Source organism: Dryobates pubescens, chromosome 20 (assembly GCF_014839835.1).
Source record: "Dryobates pubescens isolate bDryPub1 chromosome 20, bDryPub1.pri, whole genome shotgun sequence".
Taxonomy (NCBI): Eukaryota; Metazoa; Chordata; class Aves; order Piciformes; family Picidae; genus Dryobates; species Dryobates pubescens.
The window spans coordinates 13,929,074-13,950,500 of NC_071631.1; the positions used below are offsets into that span (position 1 = coordinate 13,929,074).

The window sequence follows — 21,427 nt, forward strand, 5'->3', positions numbered from 1 at the left end:
AAAATCACCCTTACCATCAGACACACTGTCAGGTAAAAGATTTCCGCACACAGGAATGAGTCTGGTAAGACAGCTCTGCTCTTGAGGGACTTACTGGTACTGCTGCTCCATTTATCACCTGAAGATGTGCTCCCAGTTTATCAACAGAAGAAATTACTCCAACATTCAATATTTTATACTGAAACTGTCTTTTGCACCTCCTTATGGGAGCCACACACATGACCCTACCCAGAATCTATAATGAAATATAAAAGCTTTGTTTTACTCAGGATTTTTTGTACAACAGCTATTGGGTGGCAAAGAACCCCACATGCAAAACAGCACACACAAAGCAAGAAAAACACAGTTTCAGAGTTAGTGGTGGAAAATAAAATAGAATCAATGCAATCAAGCTGTACTGTTTGAGGTTTTAAAGTTCACTACAGAACTGTCATTGACATGCAGGCTATGTGCGACGCAATGAACTGAAAGGTTTCCTGTCCTGCACTCTGCTGTCTTACTGCTCAGTCCTGTATCATCTTGGAAAGCAAGGCTAGATTTCATGATGTAATCCAGTTCCATCCCAGTTATCCTGATGCAGAACTGATTGCAGGCACATCCTGCCAGACAGTTGGGCATCTAACCTGTGTCAAAGCCTTCCCACAGCAGCCTCGTAGGGCCATGAGTGTTTCTCTCATCGTTATAAGCAATTCTTTTCCTAACACAGCCTGATTCTTCTTTAGAATGGTTTATAATCTTTCCTGCTTCATTCTTCAAAGCAACTCCACTGTTCAAGGTGAACCTCCACGTAAATGGGACATCACAGGATGTCGTGCAGCTGCTGCACTGTGACTTGCATCACGTTCCAATCCCAGAAAACACATTCAACCTGAGACTGTGCCCTGCACACAGCCAGCCTACTTAATGTGGTTTAATTAAAAGGAATCAAAGCAATCTAATTATTCCAAGAGAGTGTTTTTTTGGAACAATGCCCAAATTTGAGAAACAGAAACATTTAAGAAAAAAGTAGTAAGGTACTATAAAGCACAAGAACAATGAAGCCAGCAGTTTCAGGGGCCAAAGACAGGCAGGTGGTTTAGCTGCATGTGGACTGGAGCCTCCAGCCCAGCACATGAACCACTTTCCTACAGCTCAAAGGATCAAGGTCATGGCTCAAAATCATTGTTTAGCTGCATAGTCTGTGAGGATGAGAGAGACAGAGAGAGGAGACCTAATAGCAGGCTCTGAAATGACAGGAAAATTGTTACTGCACTTCTGTAGTCGGTTTTATCAAGCTGACTGTTAGAGGTTAAAATGTTGAGAACAACTCAAATGGTCCTGTGTGAAGCTGGCCCTGGAAGCAAGCAAATCCACACTGCTCCCTTCTGCTCCATTCTAACTTCAGAAGCAGATTATTTCTACAACAGACAAAAGGATTCACCCAGGTCAGGGTAGGGAACTTCCAAGGATCAAGTTCACATTGCTCCAGTCTCTGCATTCCTGAGTTCCTGACTGCATCCCTTCAGTAAAAATGAGAAGTTCAGCCAAGAGCCCAGGGCTGCATCTGCACAGAGCATTCCACATTTAAATTCAACAGCCACATTCCCAACCAGCAACACCAGCAACAATGGATAGTAGCTCTGGACACACTAATGTACACACACATGTAACAGCCATTTTCACAGTAAGAGAATTCAGACCAGTATCTTACATGCAAAGAATGAAAAAAACCTGGAGATATTTCTCAGATGTTTGATGGCTCATTAATGAAGAGCACTAAAAAAAACAACAAACCTGGATTTATTTGTCCTTAAAGTGAAAAAAAAAACCAAACCATAAAATTGAATTAATTCAGGTTCCACCTTTCATGGGGCAACTGCCAGTTTGATGCAACATGTTCCTCCAAACACCTGGAACAAACTCTGGCTTAGACACACAAAACAGGCATCTATACATCAAACAGGCTCACAGCCATGTCACTGCTTACTTAACATGTTGAGCCACACAGCAAAGCAACACCACTGACATTTTACTTTGTTTAAACTCCTAGCACGCTGGGAGCATGCAGAAGGACGGCACTGATCCTCCCAAGGAAAAAGCAATTCATATGAAGATTGGCGGTTTTTATTTAGCTTCACACATTTAAATTGGAAACCTTGAGCAATGTAACCATTCAGCAAAGTAAAAGGGCCAAGAATGGAGGGGGGGGGCTGTGTAGGGAAAAAAAAACACTCTGGAGATTAAATTTAAACCTATACCACACCTACACATGTGTGCTTCTGGCTTGATTTTTATCCTTGCAGAGGCTGCATCTCCAGTACAAAAGCAAAGCAGAGAGATGACAATTAGCTCCTCTTTTTAACTATTTTAGAGCTACTCAGCACAAAGACTACCTCAACCTATCAGGATTATTCTAGTTGCCACAATTTAACTTTTGGTAAGATCAGAACATCTCCATCCCTGTCCCTGCTGCCTTCTTTTGGGAAGACCAGAACATCTCCATCCCTGTCCCTGCTGCCTTCTTTTGGGAAGACCAGAACATCTCCATCCCTGTCCCTGCTGCCTTCTTTTGAGAAGATCAGAACATCTCCATCCCTGTCCCTGCTGCCTTCTTTTGGGAAGATCAGAACATCTCCATCCCTGTCCCTGCTGCCTTCTTTTGGGAAGATCAGAACATCTCCATCCCTGTCCCTGCTGCCTTCTTTTGGGAAGACCAGAACATCTCCATCCCTGTCCCTGCTGCCTTCTTTTGGGAAGATCAGAACATCTCCATCCCTGTCCCTGCTGCCTTCTTTTGGGAAGATCAGAACATCTCCATCCCTGTCCCTGCTGCCTTCTTTTGGGAAGATCAGAACATCTCCATCCCTGTCCCTATTGCTTTCTTTTCCACATTTTTATTAACCACATTTACAGAGTGTTTACACCACGCTCAGCACTGAGAGAGATGTGTGAGTTAAACTACACAATGAAAACCTTTTGTGTTTTCTTAGCCTGTGACCTTCACAGTCTAAAACAAAATAGCTATGGTTAAAAAAAAAAAAAAAAGGGAAAAACAGGCACACACAAAGCCTCACAAACCAACCAACCAAAACCACAAACAGACAACAACACACTATTAACAACAACAAAAAGCAAACAAGCAACAACAAAAAAACCACCCACAAATTAGCAACAAAAAATAAACAAGCAACAAAAACCCCACCAAAACAAACAAGCAACAGAACTGAAAACAACAACAAAACACAAATAAGCAACAAAAAAAGCAACAATAACAATAAAAATCAACCTCAAAAAATGGGGAGGCAACAAAATACAACAAAGCAGCAACAATAAACCCCAAAACAACAGAGAAGCAACAAGGAAACCACACCAAGACAAAGATGCAACCGAAACCGAACAAAAAAAGGCAACCAAAAAAAACCTAAAACAAGCAAGCAACAACAACAACAAAGGCAAAACAAACAAGCAACAAAATTGTCTCTGTGTAGCCTGGAAAAAACAATCTTTGAGACTAAAATGTTCATTTGATTTTTGCATGACAAGGAATTCTCTTTCTGATCTCCACTCACTGAGGCTGCACAGTCCTGGGAAGTCACAGACTCACAGATTGCATCGGTTTGGAAGGGACCCTCAAAGGTTATCTTGTTCGACCCTCTGCAGTCAGCAGGGACACCTCCAACTAAATCAGGCTGCCCAGGGCCACATGTGTTGGTTTTAATTATTAAGAACAAAACTTTAGACGACAGAGAAGACTTAGACATTCCTTCTAACAGAGCACAATTACGACAGGCCACCAGATAACACCACACAGATCAGCTTCTCTTTTGTTTTAAAACATTCCTCCAACACTAATCCCCAACTTAATAAAGAAGCAGCAGGGGACCAGCAGCATTTTATCCTTGCACGTTAACAAACTGAAATACAATAGGAACAGCTTAGATCAATTAGAAGAGAATGGTGTTACCATAACTTCATTTATTTTTAAAGCATTCCAGGAAATCATCTTGCAAAGGCATGCAGGAAAATTAAAATAGGGTCACAAAGAATCTGCTCAAAAGGTTCAAACCAGATTCCAGTGCAGTGGAAAGGAATCACAGTGATGTGTGTGATCTTTTTTTTGTCCTTATAAGGAGTGGAACTTCAATTTTATTGTTCTTGACTGGATGCTCACATTCACCCTTCTTCCCATTTCTCTTAAGGTCATATTAAATTTCTTCTCTGAATATTCTTTGCAGTCACCTCCAGGCCTTTTGTTAGGGAACTTCCTGATGCTGAGCAGAAAGAAAGAAAAAAAAACCTAAAGCTCCAAAATTATTTGGAACGTGCAGAGAAGCTCACATATGCACAGGGCTGGGGTAGTCACCTGGAGATCAGACAAAGCACACAGGTCCTCTCTGACAGAATCACTAAGTGCCTGCAGGGGCTTATCACTGTTACCCTGCACTGGGTAATACCTTGCATCAAGTAGGAAAGCTGGGATGAATCCAGACCAAAAAAAAAACAAACACCATCCTTTTAGATTTTTAAGTATTTATAAACTGTAAGCCAATTTCTAGGAGGAAATAACATATCTGGCAAAACTGGATTCAGTCTCCTACATCTCTGATTTTTCTGTCTAGACAGAAAGAAAAAAAAAAAAAAAGAAAATGAAAGCTCTGTTCTGGTTTGTTACAACCTGAGCCGAGAATCAGAGTAAGAATTGGACACAGGTTGTGGCAGCAAGGTAGGACCAGGCTTTAGGGGTTTTGGTTGAGGGATGGGGGATGCTTCTCCCAGCCTTAAAGGTTTTCTGCTCCTTAGGAAGGGTTTCAAATTTAAGTTAGTCTATCACAGAACACAAGCAAGATTTAAGGCTGACTGTCATTTTGATTTGGGGTGTTAAACACACCTTAGATGAATCCACGGACAGATCACTATCTCAGCTACCAACCACAGATGCTTCATTAGATCTCTGAGGTGGGTTCCAGAGAATTACAAACAATTACAAGACACATAGGGAGTGGCCTAAGGAAGTTGGGGAGGCCAGAGAACAGCCTGAGGAGCTGTTCCAATTGAGCAGGAGTTCCAAGGTTTGCTTAAGGTTGAACTTGCTGGAAAGAGACAGCTCACAGCTACAGAGCTGACACAGCTATCATCAACCACGTCAACTGCAAGCAATCAGATCCAGACCTTCCACATCATAGATTCATAGAATGGTTTGGATTGGAAGGGACCTTAAAGATGATCTAGTTTCAACTCTCCCACCATGGGCATGGACACCTTCCACTAGACCAGATTGCTCAAGGCCTCATCCAGCCTGGCCTTGAACACCTCCAGGGAGAGGGCATCCATGACCTCCCTCAGCAACCTGTTCCAGTGCTTCATCACCTTCACTGTAAAGAATTTCTTCCTAATATCCAGTCTGAATCTGCCCTCCTCAAGTTTCAATCCATTCCCTCTCATACTAGCACCACAAGCCCTTGTAAAAAGTCCTTTCCTGGGTTTCCTGTGGGCCCCTTCAGGTACTGGAAGGCTGCTCCAAGATCTCCCCAGAACATTATTTTCTCCAGGCTGAACAGCCCCAGCTCTCTCAGCCTGTCTTATGGAGGAGGTTCTCCAGCCCTCTGATCACCATCTTCATGGCCCTCACATCTCCAGGAGTCACAGAACGGTGTAACCTAAACTAACTCAAGTCCTAAACTTACTGAGCTTTGACTGCAGCGGGTAACCTCAGCTTAGAAGTGCCTAGGTACCAGGAAATGGCAAAGCAGAAAGCATGACAGCAGTTTTTTAACTGAATCCAGAGGAAATCCAGAGCAGTCTGGCATCTGTGCTGAGCACACTGGTAGGAATAATAATAACAAACACAAGCATGAATAAACACCTCAGGGAAGAGCCCATTTAGCATCTCTAATGAGAAGCCATACTGTTTTCTAATCAAACTCTTATCTTTGAGAGTGTTTTAAAGAAATCAAAGAGCCTGGAGATGAGAGGAAGGATCTTTTTGATAGAAACCCATTTCGATTCCCAGAAGATATTTAGCAAGATCTTCACACAAAATTTGGAGGAAAGTTTTTCATAGAACAAGTGGGTGGGAGGACAATCATTAATTTTATCCACGGAGGGAAGTCACTGTGAAGTTCCAAAGGGATCAGTTTTGTGACCTGAATCATCCAACACATTTAGCAAACCTGACTGAAAAGGGAATGAGCAGAAACACAACAGTTTGTTGATGACAGAGGGTTATTCAGAATTCCTGCAGGCAGCCCCTGGGATAGGGAAGGTTTCAGCAGTTGTATGGAAAAGGAAACCCAATACGGACACAGTTAGAAGTCATGCAAGAAGAAACACCCTTCTGATTTTACACAGACAGCAATTAGCCTTGACTACCCACTAGCACTCAGAAGTAAAATGATGTTGGGAGCAAAAGGAGCTGTCTTGTGCAAACATCAGCCCACTAACAATCACCAAAGCAAGTATGGCATTAGGAATTGTTAGGAAAGCAAGCAAGAAGCCCCCAAGCCACCATGCCACTGCAGAGACCCAACAAACATCTTGAAGATGGTCTGGTTTATGGGTCTTTTTCAGGTGTGCAACAACTTTCACCTGAGGAATGATTAAATGGCCTAGGATTCATCTGGCAAGAGAAATAAAAATACAGGAGCTGTATGTAACAGTGGCCTGCAAAATGAGAACACTTCATGTTCCTAAGAACTTTCACTACTTCTTGCCTTATTCCCACTCATTTCTTTTCCATTAACTTTGCCACTATGAACTTTTCATAGTGTTGCTCTTCCCACACTTTTTTTCCTGTTCTATGTATGACACTGCTGGCCCATGTCCAAGCCTTCCAAAGCTGAAGCTGGTTCAGTGACAAACTCCATACTTCATTCATAACCAAAATACTCTGTTCTTCCGTTCATTCAAACCCATCAAGGCCTCAGTCCTATGATTTACCCTGATTTAATTTTAATACTTTTAACCAAAATCCATCTTTTTTCTTGCATCAAAGAAAGATTGAGGATCCTGAATTTACAGTGGCTTTGGAATCACATCAAAGAACAGACAAAATTTAGAACTGTACAAGGACACTTTCATTTTTGCAGAGTTTCACACTGAATCACACTGAACAATCTACACAGAGCAGAATTCTTTCCTGAGCAGTAGAACCAAGCTACATTCTTCCCAACTTTACTGCTCATTTTTGGGTGTTTTTATCACCTAATCAACTGCAATCTCTTTCTGAGGGTTTGGGTGTTAATGGTGTTTTCTCTTTCTCTTAACCTCCCTAAGAGCTGAGCTCACACTGCAGCCTGTTCTTCAGCTGACCAGGAGCCTGACCATACCCAGCCTTTTCTCCACCCCCACCCAGCTATTTTCACAAGATGTTTAGGACAAATTTAATCTCTGAACACTCAACCCTTTTAAAAGTGGCTTTTGATGTGTTAAAGTTGCTGGGATGTATGGTGGGTGCAAGAAAGAGAAAATGCCCCAAGGTGAGTTTGGCTTAGTGCCTGCAGCTGCCAGGGCTGAGCCTGTGCCCTCTGTGGAGCTGTGTCTTCTGCCTGTGCTCCACCAGCACTGCAGCACTGGCCTCTAGTCATGGTTTGAGACTGGGGGCCTTTAAGAAACCACAGCAAATGAGAACTTCACAAGCTATACATGAACATCTGAATGTGATGTAGATGCCAGGAAGAAATTCTTGACGGTGAGGGTAGTGAGACACTGGAACAGGTTGCCCAGGCAGGCTGTGGATGTCCCCTCCCTGAAGGTGTTCAAGGGCTGGTTGGATGGGGCCTTGAGCAACCTGGGCTAGTGGAAGGTGTCCCTGCCTGTGGATGACCTTTAAGATGACCTTTAAGGTCCTTTCCAAACCATTCTATAAAAGGCAGCCCCACACTGCATGGTTTTAAAGGCTTGGCATCCTCAGGAAACCAGTCCAAACCATATTCAATCTTTGGAATTCATGTAGCAGCGTGTTCTGTGCTCCCCTGTTACAAGGGTTTGGTTAAAATAAACCCTTACTACATCAATAAACAGTATGTCTTGTAACAAATCTGGAGCATTTTCTCTACAGGGTACCTGATATCCAAAAACAATGTACTCCAACTTGTGCCACTGCTCTCCACAGCCAACCCAAACAAAGCACGCAGCAGCAAAATTTTAGTAGGACAGAAATGCTGTACTGGCAGCACATGACCTTGTAGTCACTGCCAGTTTGCTGTGAGGATTGTGGTATGACAACTTTGTCCTGAAGTACCTGGCAAGCTCTGTCTGGCGCAGGCCTTGGCAGGCAGCCCGCAGACTCACCGAGGGTTTTCTGCACCTTCCAACGTTCGCGCTGATGCAGCCTTTGCTGCTCAGCTCCTTACGCCTGCAAACACCCAGCGCCGGAGCTGGGCTTTGCTGCACCAGGTCATCAGACTGCAAAACACGGGCAGCAGAGGAGTAAACAGCTGCAGGAGCCTCTTAGGTGCTAACTTCAGAGATCAATTCAGCAATGTACCAAGTTATTTCAATTTAGCCCTGCTATCAATCGATCATAAATTCAATCGCCTGTAAACCCAAGCTGATACGACCACAATAACTCTCGGCTGAGACGCCAGCATGCAAACACAAATTATTCTGAGCCCTATCTTCCAGGCTGCAGGGCTTTTTAATTTTTGTTTTAAAAACACCTTTTAGGTGTTTTAATTCGAGGTTGTGGGCACATTAAATCACCCTGATGTAAATTCATGAGATTAAGCAAAGATAATAAACCCTGCATATTTAAGTGCAAGGGAGTATCCTGGACATCCCGAATTGATGGTACAAGCAATAGCTTACAGTGACTAATGCAGACCATGAAAAACATGCTTCTGGGAAAATGATCAGTTGTTGCTAACTGGAAAAATATTAACTACAGTGCAGATGCACTATAACATACAGATACTTAAGGCTGAATGCTAAAGGAAGCCACGAGGAAGACTCCTGCAAGTCTCAGGCAAGTCCTCCGGAGATATTTGGTTGCATTTTAAAAATCCATCTCAGTCTCCTCCATGCTAATATATTCATAAGCAGCCCAAGACTTAAACAGCTTAATTTGCAAGATGTCTGGGACAAAAATGCATTACTAGAGCTAAGCTAGAAGGGTGGAACATTTATTCACTTGGCTGTAGTCAGCAGTGTAGTGACTTCACATTTCCTCTGCAGAGTCTTTGACCTTGCTTTTAAAAGTCCAATGTGAAATGAATTCTAAAGAACCGAATCTTCCTTGTATGGATTCCTCATTCATTAATGCTTCCCAAAAAATACCTCTGAGCAGTCTCTTCCTGAGAACTGCTGTTGACAGGGAAGACAAAAAGAAAAAAATAATAATCAAGACCACTAACCTTGAGTATCTGCTACAGCACTTTCAAGAGACAGGAGAGTTGCTCAGCAGATACAAGCTGCTGCACACTGCAAGTTTGCTCCAAGATTGATCAGAAGCTTATCCTGTATGCTAAGAATCTCTCCCTGTCTGTTCCAATAAAATGACTGTTCTCAGATAGCTGTGTAAATAATTTTTATTCTTAAACAAAGATAATTGTAAAAAAAAAAAAACCCCAAACACACAAAAAACCCCCCACCCAAACCTTCAATCTGCTCCTCATAGAACCTGATCCTTTAACTGATGACAGTTTGATGGCTCTGCTGGGTCACATCACAAAATGCTCTAAGAGGATTTTAAGTACACTCTAGGACAACATTTTAAAACCCACTTAGGCAAATGACTCCTAAGCAACAGTGTCATTTTAGCACTACTTCTTGATAACCTCTATTTTAAGAGCTCTCTGAAGTTTCAGGCTTTGAACCTCCTCATTTCTTAAATACAAACTTACCTATTACTTGGAGCCAGGTTTAGGCCACATGACCACAATCTGGAATGTAAGTGAACCCTCAAACTGGTTGTCTTTGTAATAAACTCTAGTCAAAGTGCACTGTCGTCAACAGGAGGTTCTGCTATCCCGTGTCCATGCTTGGCCAAGAAGTTAATCTTTTCAATACTAAATAATTAATTAGTAATTTCAAGTTTTTCCTCTGATTGCAAAGTATTTCAGATTAACAAACAGCTTAATGAGTCAGGAGAAGGAAAACCAACCATTCTGAGCTTTATGTTTGTTAACTCCTTTCATATGGATCTTAAACCCCAAGCGTTTCAGGTTTTTCTCATTCTGCCTTAGAGATGAGCAGGAATAGAAATGAAATTGTAAATAGTTTTCTTTGTTAAGGCTCTGAAGTTCTGTCCAAAACTCTGATGTCCATTCAGGAAGCAGTTTCAGTTGTCTAATACAGTCTCATGTGCAGTGACTGAATCCTCACCCAGTGGCATTTCCTAGATAAAGAGCCCATGGTCGACGTCAGTGGATCTGGAGAAGGCTCCTGTCTGCCTCTCTTTGCCAGTGCTTCCCCACCCTCCACAAACACAAAGACAAGGTATTTTTAAATAGGTCACACAGAGGCTGGGTGGCAATTACAGAAAAACATTAAGTATCTTTGCCTGCTCAAATCAGATTATCTCTTTCAAGAAGCCTTTCTAATAACAGGGTGTTTCTTCACATCTCAGGACAAACTGACATTAAGAGTACAATGGTCATATGAAAAAACACCAGAACACACAAATCTTGCTTGTCTGCCAACTCTGGCCTCATTTTGATGACAAAATGCCAAACAAAACAGAGAGGAAGAACAGAGAAAGCACAGCCACTGAACAACTGCACTCAAATAGAGGATTTCTAGATCAATAGCAGTTCAGATGCTGGGTGATAATGCAAAGGAAAAACATTTCAGAGGCAATCTGTGGAAGCTCCACCTTGGAAAAGGAGCTCATTGCTTCTACAAATGAAAGTGCATAAGGGAGATGAGTGCAGTTAGGTAAAATAAGAATCTGGTTCTTGGTGGCCTTATGCCCTTAGCAGCTTCCCAGCCAAGCTTGCTTCACTGAACATGCATGTGGGAGATCTTACCAGGTCACTCTCTTCATTTTCCAAAAGAGCTGTTTAAAATGTGCAGAAATAGTGGTGGGGTGTTCTGGAGCCTCTGTTCTGCAATGATGTAGGTCTGCCTCCCAGAGACAGCACACCTGAGGCAAGCATCATCATTCAGCAGCTGCTTAGAGGAGTTGAGTGATTATGAAGGCTGTCACTTCTCAAAGATACACCAACCTAAGCAGCCACATTACTGCATCCCTCTTCTAATAAAGTGGGAAGAAATTTTGTTTGCTTACAAGTTAAATGTCCTTTTCACTGTGGTTCAGACTTGTTTTCCAGACTTCAGCAACACCTTCCCCTTTGCCCCATCTCCCTCATTCAAGGTCACTCCTGCCTGCAGTGTTCCAGGCTTTCAGCAAGATGGCAAGACCCAGAGGATTTTCCCACTACACTGATTTTGAAAGTTTGTTGACTTAGTTCCAGAAAGCCAGATCACTGCTGATCTGCAATGCATGAACAGTTCAGTTCACAAAACAGCTTAATGCCACTTGTCTTTACAGCTTCTGAACACGCTTCTTCACAGCAGTTCATGCCTGGAACTACAATTTTTTTCCCCCTTTTTTGTGCCTCCTTTTTCCATGAGAATTTCAGAGATATCAGTATTAAGTACATTACTGCTGCAATTTCAGTTTCCACTTTGTTTTTTGTAGTGTATTAAAGATTTAGCAGCTTAGTTCTCTCTCACTAGCAGAAGAATTAAAACATACATTCTACCTAGCCCAAGCCCCAGAATCACAGTAGGGAGCTTTCCACTTGCACAGCCTGCTCCCTAACCCTTTAGTTATTATTGCTATGGGAGAATTTTTTGGTACATCAGCAGCACCTCCAGATTCACTGCTACAATCCAGGCTACAAAACTCCAGGGAACCTATGCGGTGGTTTAAGACGCTAGAATCTGCACAGTCGTTCATCATGACACCCTCCCCGTGCTTAGTGCCCTGACTGCAGAAGAAAATAGGTGGCCCAGTTCAGACTTTTCAGCACACACACGAGAAAAAACTCCCAAAACTAGAGAAGCTTCAAGGCAATGCATCTTTGTTGATGGTTCAAATGGAGACCCTGGGTTCAAATGGAGACTCTGGTCCTGTGTGCTCCCCATGACCAAGTGGTTGGGTTGCAAACCACTGTCAGACAACTACCAAAAGGAAAACTGTTTCATTTGCCCTCAGTTTCTCCAGAAAGAGAAACCAGAAGAAGAGAGGAAAAAAGTGCTTGTCATTAGTTACCATACTCACAATTTATGGTTTTCTGGCTAAAGGGTCAGACTCCAAATGGTACCACAACAACTCTTCATGTGGAGTGAGAATGTGAACAACTGCTTTCAGCAATGATCCTGGTTGACCTCTCTTCTCTGACAGACTTTCATCTTTTTCTTTTTTTTCCCCCTCTCTATCTCTTGAACCAAAAAACCACTGGTTTGTGCTGAAGACAGTTGATCTTTAACAAGGCAGCAAAGGCTTGATACAGCAAAATTTTGCAGAGCCTGAAATAGCTGCCAAATCAAGAGGCTGTTGGGATATAAAAACCAACAAACACAGTCCTCTTAGGAAAGCCTGGTTTTCTTAAACAAGGTCACAATGACTCCCCTCCCCCCCTCCCCCCCCCCTTCTTCTTTGTTACATATTCCTACATCTGCAAAGCAGGGAGCCCAAGTACAAGTTTCTTCCATTTTACATTTTCCCCTTTGGAATTCTACAGAATCTCTTTTGCAGGAGCAATTAGTATTTGCTGTTGTTTTAAAAGAAAAACCCTACAGAAATAAAGGAAAGTTATGACTCACAGAGAGACCAATAATTAGGTCATGTGTTCAATTAGTTTTCATGCTTAACTAGTTACTCTTTAGGAAATGTTCAACCTTTGATGTGCAGCAGGCAACTTACCAATTAATTAGGCAGAAGGAAGCAACACAAGGAATGAAACCTCAGAAACTGTATCAAAGCCTACAGATATCTAATGAGGGAAACAACAGCATCGACAACAGAAAACATGAACAAAAAGGTAGAGGCTTTAAATTATCTGTTTCAAGTTATCTTGACTGTACTTCCTTTGAAATTAAGAGAAGACTGTTGGGAAGCAGACTAGAAGAGAGCAAGCAGCAGCCTCGTTTGATCAGGAAAGCATCAATGTTTCCTTGAAGGTTTGCCACGAAAAGTATCATCTGTCTGGATTGTGAGACACCTCCTCAGAGACCATCACTCTCTGGAGGATGCAAGCTGCAAGAGGCATCACACAACGTATCACACTGGAGTGGAAAAAAATAGGAAACCCCTTAAAAAACCTGCAGAGATAAGCACAACAGGGAACACACTGCTGGGAATCTCAATGTGGCACCAATGGCCTGGGGAAAGGGATCATATAGAGCCAGAGTTTGACTAGCTGCCTGCCTGACTAGCATTTCTGCTAATGCTACACATAAAAGGCACAAATATGCCTACTTGGGATCAGGACCAAGTCTCTCAGTTCCCTTAGGCCCACTTCAGCACAAGATTGCTCAGCCACTCCTCAATTATGTCACCTCTTTGAACTGAGTGTAAAAAATGGGTACAACCACATCAATTAAATGGGCTGGAAAGACCTAAAACATGACTGGATCTGCCAGACTAATGAGTTCAGATATGTTACTGCCTGTCTCTTAATAAGTGACACTAATGTAAGTAATAGACCATTCAAAAGAGAATGGCACTTGGAACAGACACAAAACTGCTGCATGACACTGTCCACACCATCATTAGCACAGCACCCTCAGTGACTAGGGATGCTACAGATGAAGGCAATCTCAAATACCAAAACTTGCTTTCAAGCCACCCTTCCAAAAGGCTAAGAGTTTATTTACTCTTGCTTTCTGGATCTCTCCAGTCCTTTCCCTATATGGGATTTCCATCCCCCTTCATAGCTCATAAGCTTTCCTTCACTCCAGCGATGTCCATTCTGGTGGAGCTACAATGAAACACAACTAATCCCAGACGACAGCCCAAACAGTGAGGCTGTCTCAGCCACACAAAAAAAAAGGAAGTGGAGAAAAGGAAAAGTGACATAACAATGTAGCACCTGAATTAGACAAATCAATAGTGTGATTGACCTCATGACCAATGGAGGACTAGAAGTGTCTCTGATACAGCTTTCCTAACCTCACCTCTACTCAGGAAGAGTTATGAGCAGCAATTTTTCCCTTCCAGTAGGAGGATAGGGAAAATCTCTGTGAGAAAATAAAGAACAGTGCTGCAAAAAGCACCTGGTGTAGGAGTGCCATTGGGATTCATTGGGACTAGAAGAAATCACAACAGAAACAAAAAAAAAAAAAAAAATTATTGAGGGAGCTGAGAAAAAGGAAGAAAAAGTTCCCTTGGGATGTCTGATCAGTTTAGAGTTAAAGGAAGAAGCTGGTCAAAAGCCACAGCCATCAAAAAAGAAAACAATTCTCTGATTTCATACAACTTTAATAAGCAAATGCTCCAAACTACCTCATCCCAGATCCTGAATTATGGAAGCTGGGCATCATTCAACCTACAGCTCTGCCTTTGGCTATGCAAAGGCACACCCATGAGAGTGAAACAAAGGAATCTTGGTGATCTAGAGAAGGTGAGAAGCCAAGTAATGAGATGCTCATTATGAGAAGGGGAGAGGACACAACTCAAAACAGTCCAGCAACCTGTCAAGAGAGAAGCCAACAACCTCAACCTCATCTCATAGCACTCCGAACACCACCACACACCATGACCACTTTACAGCGGCTCACTGGTACTTTGCATACAAAGATAATGTAGCCCAGGTCAGAGGACTCCAGCCAGGAAAATGCAGGGAAAGACATTGGATTAGATGATCTCTAGTCCAATCTATATTCTTTCGAAGCAGTCCACAGCAAAAGCAGCAGATGTGCTGTGCAGAGGAGCAGCAGAAATGTGAGTGACACCTTCTTTCTTCATCCTCCCTGCTCTGCAGGACGCTACAGCAAAGAACCCAAGTCCCAGACTCTGCTGACAAATGCATGTAAACTGGGCCTTAAGTAACAGTAACTTCTGCTCATAAAAGTCCCCACGAGCTACTGCATCTCCATAAACCATCCTGCTACAGCAGCACTCGGAATTCACAGTCTATTATTCCTATTTTCAAACAAAGTCTGTTGACTTTTAAGCTGAGGAAAGTTCCTGCCTTTCAAATGGCATGAGGAGCAATGCTGCCAAGAAAACTGCATCTGCATCCCCATCAGCAGGGAAAATATTTGCTATTTCCTGCCAGCAGAAGCCAACGAGCGCTCTGGCTGGTCACTTACTACAATGCTGCACCCAACACAGGCAGTATTCTGCACAGGGTAATCAATGAAGATCAGAAGCAGAGAAATACCCTTTTCAATGTGATCGATTCCTTAGCTAAACATTTTAAATACAGAGCACATGAAGAATCTCCAACAGAAATTCAAAGTATTTTATTCTGGGCAATTAAAGTGATATAATGTGCTGCCTCGGCTAAAGGCTCTCCTTTGTCATGGCTCTCCTGACGCTGCCTGCCACACTCTTTAATCCAGGCCTTGGGACCAGGGAGCTCCAGTTCTGCTCTGCTCCACCAGGCATTCCCTAACCCACTGCACCACAGACTCCCCAGACTCTTGCCAGAACACCAGTCTGGGGAAGGTTTTCCCCCTCCCATCAGGTCGGGCATTACTGGGTCCTATGCTCTTAACTTTCACTACCTTTTTCTCCATTCCTTCTCAGCTGCTTAAGCAACCCCTTTTATCCCCTGTAATTGAATCTGCTTTCCAGATTACCCTCATGTTTAAGCCTTTCCATGCCCAACTAAACTCAAAACCCATAACCCAAGGCAATATTAGAGAAGAGCTGCCTTTTTCCCCCTCTTTCCACTTTTTCACTTTGCACTGCATTGCAAGAACTCCAACTTGCTCTGAAAATTCCTTATAAAGACAGATAAAGCTCCTAGCTGTGTCAGCTGCTACTCTCTTCCCCCAGTAAAATTTTCATTTGAGAGTTGCAATGAAATGACTGAATATTGTTGAACTGCAGTGTTTTGCAGATGAAACAACAGCTGAAGTGATTTTTTTTTTTACTCCCACAGCACACAAATTTATGTAGCTACACAACAATAAAGCAAAGTCTTAAATTTAATCAGAAGAAATACTTCAAGAAATGGCAAGCTGATAAATTATTTAGGAAGGGGCTCAATAAGACCTGGAAGGAAATATGCAGCAGCTGTGCAGCCTGGGAGTTTCCAGAAGCAAAGAATTTTCATGCTTATCCCTTTTTAAGGCTTTTTCACCTAAGCTGTTTGTATTTAACAAAAAACCAGGAGTGTGTCTGAACATCCTGCAGTTGCAAGCAACGAAGGGCTGCACTGGCAGTGATGTCACAGGGCTTTCCACGCAGTCTAGCTGACACATCCATTTAGCAGCAGTTAGCACCACTTGTGCATTCACAGGCAGATGCCAAGGACATGGATTTCCTAATGGAAGGACCCCCCTCTGACAGCCTGGTAACGTTGGCTACCTCAGAAGATTTTCACGATTTGGTCTTTTGTTCAGACTGCCTGGTTTTCCCCCAGATTGTCTGTCTTCCATCAATTCTTCAACCATTCCAAACCACCAAGAAATAGACAAAACTAGATGGATTAGTATTTATATGAAAGGTCTAGGAAATTCAATAATGTTCCTATTGTTTTATTGCAGATGGCACATCAACTTCTCTTTATTACTGCAGAAAACTCAAGAGCCCTGTAGAGTGCAATAAACCTCTACGTGTTTAGCTTTGCAATGTTTCAAAGGGCTGTGATTTACTGTTAAGAAGCAGGCACCTTGCACACAAACATCTGAGCTCAGTAATTGCCTCATGTTTTGTGCAAACTCTACAAGGCAGCATGAGGTCAGCCCACACAGGGTACACCTGCTGCTTGTAGACGCCTGTCCCTCACTCCTCAGTAATATGGACTCTGTCATTAAAGAGCAGAGAAAAAGGCTTGATTTCACCTTTGCATCAAGATGTTTTGCTCTCCTGTTTGATTCCAGACACTATTTGAATTTTCTGCCAGATTCTTAGGCTGCTAGAGTGAGATTAAAAGAAACTGTCAACATGTCAAGAGGAAAACCACACAAGTACATTCTCTTGTCTTAAATAGATACCAGACGTGCTTCAAGATGAGTCCTTCTTGTGGAAATATATTTACAAAGGACTTCTGAAAACAGCAATCACACTGACAATTATCCACAGATTTAGTAATGGAAACATTTCACCACTATAAACAGTTGAGTTTCCTTCAGGTGATACATTCAGCTTTTACTGAATGATAAACTCGGTTCTAGTCAGTCAACCTCGATAAAGGGAGCAGGGAAGTATCACACAAAGGCAAGAGGTAAGGAACCAGTACAAGCTGTATTTACATTCAAATTGCTCTGAATATAATGTTATCTCCATTATTTCCAGTTTGAATTTAAAAGTAGAAGAGGGACTTGGAATGCATATGACAAATTACTCCACCAGCAGCCTTTAGCAACACACCACCCAACAACCCTTTGCTCAGGGAATAATATTCTCAGCAATGCCTGGCAAAAGAAAAGTTTATCTTCACTACTGCAAAGAATCTCAAAGCCAGCTGTCCTCTATGTGAAGGTCCTATACAAAGACTTGGGGGGGAAAAGGATCAAACCCCCCAAGTTCTCCATCTCCCTGTAGGAATGGGGATGCTCAGAAGTTCAAGATCTGAATAAAACATCAGCAATGGCAATCTATTCTTTACTGATTTTGCAAACCAAAAAGAAATAAGCCAATTATTGCAACTCATCACAGTTTAAATAGGAGGACTGGTTAAAAATACCTCAGGGCACTGCTAACACAAAGGATTTCTCAGGCAGTTGTCCTATGCAACTAGGAAAATACCCTAACTTTCCCAACAGCAGACCACACTGGGTACCAAGCTATGTACCAACAGGCATCACAGAGATGCTGGGTAGATTATTTATACATTAAGTAAGGTAGTGGCAATGTCAGAAACAGAAAACATAGTCCTGGTGCTGAGAAAACCACACATCATTATTATTCCTGAATGGAATAGGAATGCAAGAAAAGGAAGAGAAGAAACAATGTCTCCTTAAAAGAAGAAAAAAAAAAAAAGATGACTGGGTTAGCATGCATGCCACAGCATAAGGAATAAAAAGAACATTAAAGCAAATCTACAGGAAGGTTCAGTCAGGGAAGTCCCCACTGCTGTTTGGATTACACATGACATCCTTATAATGATAAATTTATGATTTAGTAGTCAATAGTCCTGGGTACTTCACAGAGGAGTAGTTTGACCCCAACTGCCTAGAGCATACAGATAAGGACACGAACATACTGGGGAATATTAACAGTCAGGATGATTCCAGTTTGGGGTTTGTAGCTATTTGGAAAACCCCACAGCCTGCAAAATACTTGAAGCTTATTTCCTGAGACACATCAAACAGTGGACATTGAAATACCCAGAAGCACAAACACTTCCCCTGTGCGAGTGAGGTGTTACAGAAAGGAAATAATCAGCCCAGTTGCTTGCATGTTTCCTTAGCTCCTGCTCTGTGTTACAGCTCTTCAAAACATTCATTTTCAGTACCACAAACACACTACGCTGAAATTACAATCAGCAGTTACCAAAGCTCTGAAATGATGTTTAACAACAAACCCAAACACCTTCCTTAGCTACACCTTCTTTAGTTCCAAAGGATAAATCCAGCACTGGGACACATATTTGAACCAGCGGAGGCCAAACACATTTCTACACCAGGAGAAACTACAACTTGGAATGAGAAACTTCAGAGCATCTCCAAAGCACAATAGAGTCAGAAGAATATAAATAATAATAATGATAAAAAATATCACTGCAGGACTTTGTACTTTAAACAGACACCCCAGAGGTGATGAAAGGAAGCATTAGCCAGGGGGGGCATCAGCTAGAAAGCTATCAAGTGTGACAGCTTCAAGAGTTTATTCCCACTGATGGATGAAGGAAGGAAGGATCAAATGCAGCAAGCCCACCACTCCTCCTCCCAGATGCACATCTCAGTTTTCAGTCTACACTGAACGTTACCACAGAGCAGCGTCAGATCTACAGCTGCAAAAGGGAAGCTCAAGAAATACTTACTCTTGGCTGCCAGTTCTCATACTGCTTCTGTAAATTTGCACCAATGGTTTCCAGAGCTTTTTGAGGACCCATTGACAGAGGATCTAGCAAATAAAACACAGAGGAGTATTGTTGACCACAACTGAATCACACAGCTTGACAAGAAGCAGACATTATTTGCAGCTCTGTGTGCATTTAAACCTTTAGCTACTCCATATGTAAACCCGCAAAACTCTGATCTACAACCTGGGAGACCAAAGGCTGCAAGGCCACCACCACCACCCCTCTGCAGAGATAAAAAAGCAAAACCTCTCCACACTTTCCCTCTTCATTGTTCTGCTTGCAGAAAGATCATTTAATGACATTTTAATGCAGGTTCCTTTCATGCATTCCATTTCCAGTTCATAAATATTACATTCTTCATGGAATTTATTTGGGTGCAACACCCAAAATTTATATCCCCAAACTCTTCACTCAAGTACAAATTAAACACCATTAAAGACTGTCAACTTTGGAAGATTTCTCCCTACTAACATAGTAAACACTATTTTGTTCTGAAAGGCAGCAGAGGCATTAAATTTCTTTCTTTCAATACTGAAAGAGGAAGTTTCTACAGAAAATAATGACAATTACAAGCATTTTTTTTTTTGTCTTGATGAATGCAAAATCCTGCTTCATTTCTTCCCATTGCTTACTGCTTCAGAGCTGACATGCCACTGGTAATTTCTAAGAAGTTAATTTGATCACTAGATAATTACCACCATCCATCCATCCCAATGTGATTTAGCCTGATGTGCTTTATTCAGAAGCCATGGCCATCTAATTAAAACCATTAACAAGTTTTCCAAAGAACCAGCAGCTAATATTTTGCAATTACATAGAAATGATTTCACAAGCATTTGACCAAATCAGCAAAGTTCTGGGGTGGGTTTTGTTTTTTTCCCAATCTTTAAAAATATTCCACCTTGTGCTGTTAGAAACAAAATCTAATGAAGCAGGATGACAGCAGGGGGTTGTGAATTCTTTTGCTTAAATGAATAAAAGCTCAGATCTGATTTAAACTTTACTGCTCTTTCGTAGAAAGAGGGAAGGTAACACAAGTATCCATAGAATCCTAGAATGGTTTGGGCTGGAAGGGACCTTAAAGATCACCCAGTTTCAACCCCTCTGCCATGGGCAGGGACACCACTAGACCAAGTTGCTCAAGACCTCATCCAACCCAGATGGGAACATCTCCAGGGAGGAGGCATCCACAACTCCCCTGGGCAACCTGTTCCAGTGTCTCATCACCCTCACTGTAAAGAATTTCTTCCTAATCTCCAGTCTAAATCTTCCCTCTTCCAGCTCAAAGCCATTGCCCCTCATCCTATCACTACAAGCCCTTGTAAATAGTCCCTGCCCAGCTTTCCTGTAGGTCCCCTTTCAGGTCCTGGTACTAGATGTACCCCTCAGGTACAGCTACACTTTTTCAAACCACACACAACTAGCAGCAAATTGTCCACTCCAGAGTTCAAGCAGTCTGCCTGTTGCTGTCAGCTGGGCTATAGCTGCAGCTCCAGAAGCCTCAACAGAGCCATCTCCAGGATGGACCCAGCACCAACTGAGTGCCCATTCCCCAGGATGGACTCTTCAGCTGCAGCATCCACTGATACCTTCTAGAAATGTCTTGACACGCCACAGCAGGCTTTGCTGTTCCAAACTGCAATGGTCTCCTCCCTATTTAAGGCAAGTTTTGAGGTGATAGCCTTGAGAAGTTGGATGGTGATGCCCCAGAAGTATTCAGACTGCCTGGTAACAGCTTTTGTTAGTTAATAAGCTATTAGCTACCACTCCAGTTCAGAAAAAGGAAACAAAAAAAATCAACATCAACACAACAGTTATTTGATATTTTTGTTTGAGTCCTTCAAAAGACCCAAACTGAGCTTCAGAAAAAGAAAGGAAAAATACTTCACATGCACTGCTAAGGAATGCAGTTTGTGGACTCTGGAACACATTCAGAGCAATGAGCACTATTAGCAATACTCCTTTCACAAAAACAAAGCCCACTGGTACCATTCCAGGAGCCAGACAATGGAAGCTCATTATTTACCTCAATACAGCTCATGTCACCACAGTCATTACATGAGCTTTTGGCGTCCCTTAATGGGTGTATATGTAAGGCTGGCTTGGCTGCAGACACAAGGCCAAGATACCATGGGGAGAACAATGGCATGATGCTCTCTTGTGCTGCAAACGGTGCCAGCTTGACACCACAGCAGAGATGTCAGCCAAGGCTTAATTCTGGAGACAGACAAAGCACTTCAGATATCCTAAGGGTGCATGTGGAAGGTACAGTGAGAACTGCAAGCAGCTTTTGTCTGAGACTG

General features: G+C 42.4%; 1 protein-coding gene across 4 annotated transcripts in view; it reads right to left on the reverse strand.

Annotated features, from left to right (window-relative positions):
* The window catches only part of RPTOR (regulatory associated protein of MTOR complex 1), a 171,637-nt gene that overhangs the window by 134,131 nt on the left and 16,079 nt on the right, over positions 1-21,427 (reverse strand). For all 4 annotated transcript variants that reach the window (XM_054170561.1, XM_054170560.1, XM_054170559.1 and 1 more), the window contains exon 3: positions 19,083-19,165. In XM_054170561.1, the coding sequence (XP_054026536.1) occupies positions 19,083-19,165 (83 nt within the window). The remainder of the gene's footprint in view (positions 1-19,082; positions 19,166-21,427) is intronic.